This window comes from Chaetodon auriga, chromosome 21 (assembly GCF_051107435.1).
Source record: "Chaetodon auriga isolate fChaAug3 chromosome 21, fChaAug3.hap1, whole genome shotgun sequence".
NCBI lineage: Eukaryota > Metazoa > Chordata > Actinopteri > Chaetodontiformes > Chaetodontidae > Chaetodon > Chaetodon auriga.
Genome location: NC_135094.1, coordinates 1,015,001 through 1,020,000, shown reverse-complemented (window position 1 = coordinate 1,020,000; position 5,000 = coordinate 1,015,001). Strand labels below are relative to the sequence as shown.

At 52.7% G+C, this 5,000-nt stretch overlaps 1 protein-coding gene across 1 annotated transcript in view; it reads right to left on the bottom strand.

Moving 5' to 3' along the window:
• c21h18orf63 (chromosome 21 C18orf63 homolog) overlaps window positions 1-5,000 on the bottom strand; it is a 13,049-nt gene that overhangs the window by 2,640 nt on the left and 5,409 nt on the right. Inside the window, exons 6-12 of the mRNA XM_076761667.1 lie at window positions 4,917-4,958; window positions 4,651-4,727; window positions 4,356-4,468; window positions 3,651-3,747; window positions 3,122-3,207; window positions 2,804-2,984; window positions 152-1,123 (exon numbers count right to left, since the gene is read on the bottom strand). Coding sequence (XP_076617782.1) covers window positions 152-1,123; window positions 2,804-2,984; window positions 3,122-3,207; window positions 3,651-3,747; window positions 4,356-4,468; window positions 4,651-4,727; window positions 4,917-4,958 — 1,568 coding nt within the window. The remainder of the gene's footprint in view (window positions 1-151; window positions 1,124-2,803; window positions 2,985-3,121; window positions 3,208-3,650; window positions 3,748-4,355; window positions 4,469-4,650; window positions 4,728-4,916; window positions 4,959-5,000) is intronic.

The following is a 5,000-nucleotide window of genomic DNA, read 5'->3' as shown; positions in this document are numbered from 1 at the left end:
TCGTACTCTGCTGTCTCAGGAAAAGGCTCATGTTTTAGAAATAACACGATGTCGTCGTGACGCCTCATCCTCTGAAACGTCAGACGGTAAAAACTGCAGACCTGATTGGTGACAAACTGGAGTGACTCTGGTCCAAACCAGCTGGACTCACCCGTCTGCTGCTGGTGGACGTGTCTTTGCCGGAGGAATCAGAAGATGTCTGCGGTCCAGCTGATGGTTGCTTTGTTGTTCTTTCCTGCACTTCGTCGCTGGCGTCAGCAGCAGAGATGGCGTCCATGCTGGTTTTGAGGTTGGATTTAAACTTGATCTCCAGCTTTGGAGCGAGGATAAGCCCGGCTTTGGACTCCGGCGCAGGGCTGAGGCTGCCGACGTGCTTGACTTTGGGGTGAGCTGCCGGCTGAGGGGCGGCGCTGCGGCGAGGTTTGGGCCCACGGTTGAAGGAAGGAATGGTTGGAGGAGGAAGAGCTGCAGCTGACACAGAAGAAGCAGATGAAGAAGAAACGGCAGCAGGAGTCTTCTTCCTCACGGCAGGTATCGTCACCCTCCCCCTTTCCTCCCCTCCTCCACTCAGCTGCTCCTTCTGCTTGTGGAGGCGCAGCAGGGCGACGCTGAGGTGGCGCGATGGACACTTGTTCTTGAAGACGGGAACCAGTTTGGGAGCAGGGATCACTGGAGTTTGACTGAGGGGAGGAAGAGAGGAGAGGACAGAGGAGGAGGAGGAGACGGAGGAGGAGAGGAGTGACGAAGCCGGCTGGAAGAGTGGTAGAGAAGAAGAGGAAGAGGAGGAGAAGGAGAAGGAGAAGGAGGAGGAAGGAGGTGACCGGTAGGCCAAGGAATCAGAAAAGGAAAAAGAAACACGTGAGGAGGAGGATGATGAAGGCCAGTGTCTGTTCCCTCTACACTCTTGGCTTTGACTCAGACTGCTCCTAAATCCACATCCGTTACCCAGAAGCCCCTGGGCTCCGTCCTGCTGAGAGGGAGGAGCCCAGGCTGGAGGCTGTGACCTGGAGGCTGGAGGCTTCGTGGGCCGGTGAGGAGGAGGAGGAGGAGCAGGGAGCTGTGTGAGGACCGGCCTGATGGAGGAGGAGGAGGTGGTCTGGTCGACCTGCTCACCACTCAGCACCTGAGGAAGAAGAGGAGACTTCAGTGGAGGAGAAACTGAAACTGTTCGTGACCCCGTGGGGACTCCTGAGCCACAGGTCGGGAACCCTGCTGAGGAGGAACATTTAAGTCGATGACGCTCAGCGAAACGTTTCCACCTCCTCAATGTCTGTGACGGCGGCGTGAGCAGGCGGGGTCAGCCAGTCGCCTTCGTCTATGAAGAGCAGGTCTGAGACTTCAAAGCGAGCTGACGTCCTCCAGTTTTCACCAGGACACAGACAGGAAGTCTCTGAACTCCACGAACACCATGAATGTTTCCGCTGCTCGGTGAACACCGAATCATCTCTGGACGCAGAGCTTCTCCAGATGATTACACACACTTCAGCTGCACCTCGTGAATAAGGAACGGCAGACGGAGGAAGAACTTTCAGCCTGCTCATCTCAGAGTTCAAAGGACATTTATTTATCATTAAGTTTCACCTACGGGCTTCACTGAGAGATCAGAGCTGTTCAGGAAACTCTCAAGAGGACGAGCAGCAACGATCAAAGATGATGAAGGACGTTTGGCCTGCTTCAGAAAAAACCCTGGAGAACGTCTCCAACACAGAAACGAGAGCTTCTGCTTCATCACCTTTGTTTGTCTGTCAATTGATGGCAGATCGATACTTGTTGTGTATCATGAGCTTAAAAATGTCCCCGGCTGCGTCAGTCCAGATGTCCAACACCTTTTCCCACAGTTCCTTGGGAGCGGCCGCTCTGTTGGAAATGTGGCTCCTGATGCACGTTGAGGACGTCTGTCCACGATCAAAACCACTGAAACTCGCTGAATTTTCAACCAAAACACTCAACAAGTTCACATTAAGAGAAGGACGACTCACTGTGAAAATACGGGCAAACCTCATGGACGTGACAGCGAGCGGAAACATTGAAACTCACGCCTGTGATGTGAATCCACTGAGGTTTGTGCTGCTCACCTGAAGGCTGACACACGACGGTTTGTGGTCGGAGCTACGTGCAGTAAACATTAACGTTAACGCGGAGGGATGAAGGAGAGTTCAGAAGGTCGAGCTTTCACAAAGGACCTCGTGTCCTTCAACACAGCAGGGGTCAGATCAGATCCCGCTGGCCTGCTCAGAAATGTCTGTAGGCGTTCTCACAACATCAAACTTCCTGCCAGGAGAAATCTTCCTACACATCTTCCTCGAGCTCTCGTCTCGCGTCTGCGCCACATTTTTCATTAAAAGTGAACTCTGGACGCACATTTCCTCCACCATCCTGCTGACATCCGCATCATGAAAATGAATCCTCGCCATGCTGAGAGAGAACTTCCTCTCCTCCTCAGCGTCGCACCTTTATGGTCGTAAAACTGTCGGTGAAGGTTTTATAGGGCGGGAGACGCTCCGATGATCACTTTTCCTCTCTCCACATCAACCTCCACACCCTCACACTAACTCAGCAGAGAGACGGAGACAGAGAAACCCGCAGAGAGAGGAGCGTTAGGAGCAACCGCAGGCCTGAACTGACGCCTCCCAAACCTCAACGCCGTCCACCGCGTCCAGCATCCAGCCCAGAGAGCAGAGGAAACTCACTTCCTCTGCGAGGTCCCTCAACATCACCGCCCACTTCGGCAGCATTCGCTTGTGTGTGTGTGTGTGTGTGTGTGTGTGTGTGTGTGTGTGTGTGTGTGTGTGTGTGTGTGTACCTGTGCAGCAGTGTTCAGACCGGCTGTGTGGTAACAGGGTTTGCTGGTCAGCCGTGCAGGGAAGCCACACACACTCTGCAGCCGCTCCCTGATGTCAGACAGGAAGGAGCTCAGCGCCCCCTGCAGGTCGGCCCGGGGGCGGCGCTGCACCGGCTGCAGGCGGACGCAGCTCAGAGGGTATCTGCTCGGCATGAAGGTCAAAGGAAGCAACTCCTCATCAGATTTCAGGTTTCAGCAAATCAGTTTAACATCCAGCCGTCACGTGTCAGATTCGGTACGTTTGACTTTTTAATCAATCCAGTGAGTCGTTCAGGATACGTGAAGAGTCTCTCGCCAACGAGTCTGAAGTAGACGCTGCAGTATACGACCTCCTCCTCTGCAAGCTCAGGGAGTCTGTAACCATACTGTGACAGACACACACACACACACAGATGTTTTAAAGCAGTAAATATATGAACAAAATGGATCCGAATTAGCTGCTTTGTATCAAAAGCCTCAGCCGAGCCTTCAGATCTGCTCTCAGATGTTTTCTGAGTCAAACCTCTGAAGACATGAAAGTCAGCACAGAGTGTTTACAGTCAGATCTGCTCCGTTATGATTTTGTTCATTGAAAACAGCGTTTTAATCAGGCAAAGTCCTCAAACAGCCGTTTGTGCCAGACAACAAACACGTCTGACAGGCTGAGCGGCAGTGGACCGGGGCCCTCAGCGCCGTCTGCTTCAACTTTAACGTCGGCTTTCTTCTCCTCTTCAGCGCTGAGAGACTGACGGACGGACGCCTCACCTCAGTCTGAGCCGTCACCGCGACCGGACACAGATCACATCAAACCACAGATGGCTCTCCGTACCAGGCAGTTCCAGTGGTTCTGCAAGTCTCTGTAGGTCCGAAATGGTCCATCTCTGGGCAGCCGACGGCTGATGGAGATAATCTGACCTTTCTTCATGCTAAACACATACACACACACACACACACACACACACATTAAATTATACAACACAACTTATTCAGTGAGAGATAAATGTGTCCATCAAAGAGTCACGTTATGATGCTGAGAGAGGACAAAGTCTGAATCAGAGCTGTGGGTTTAGACGGAGCTGCAGTGCCCCCTGCTGCCCACAGTCAGTACAACACTCGTCCACCTGAGTCGGACAAGCTGGAGCATTTAAACTGTGTCACCTTGACAATGACACGGGACACTGAAATGATGATTTGAAGCCTTGAAATTCAGTCGACTCTGTGACAGGAGTTGAGGAAAATCATGTTAATATGATCTTAAAGAAAACAGTCCGGACAGAGTTTGATGCTGACGCGTCCTCCAGGCCTGTGAGGGGACATGGTTGACACCGGACAGCTTCATGCAGAGCTGAGAGGCAGAGACAGCCCAGACCAGCTGAGAGACTCCTCATGGTGCCTGTGTAATGACTGATTTTCTGCTCATCTGGAGAAAAACCACCAGAGGTTTGCTGAGTCTCTCAGCTCGGCCGTCTGTCTCAGACCCGTTTGGCCTTTTTGGTGCTGTGTGCGTCGTGTCCAGCAGGTGGAGCTGTCCTACCTGGGCAGGACGTGGCACCAGACGGCTCCTCCGGTGGAGGCGAGGTCGAGGACGGAGTCAGGATCGCTGCAGAACCTGCTCAGCACTAACGGAGGGAGGTCAAAGTCCTGCAGCTGCGACAAACACACAGAAATCCTCATTTTTCTCAGATCTCCTCCTGATCTTCAGCTCACGTTCTCGACCTCGTTTGTTCCTCATGTTCCAGGACAGAAGTGATTATGATTTACAGTAATGCAGTCACTTCCATGACTGCGCTCCTGAGTGAGACGTTTAAATAAAGTTTTCTGTTCCTCACCGTGGTCGGCGGCAGCGTGACGGCGTTGGCTTGGATGCTGATGCACAGCTGGCCCTGGCTGGTGCTCAGCTCCACGCCTGACAACACAAACAATCAGGTTTGAGACGTCTCATCAGTCACATGGCCCACTGTCGCCATCTTCACGCTCTTCAAACAGAACTTTATTTCTATTTATTATCTATGAACAGAGAAGACATGAGCTTCTCATCTTTGGTGATCCACCACCTGCAGGTGTGATCAGACAAATGAGCCACAGAGAAACTTACTGGCGGCGCTGAGCCTCCCCCTCTCAGACAGGAAGTCTTTCCCTGAGGACAGACACACAGTGAGAAGACAGCAGCTCTGGGACA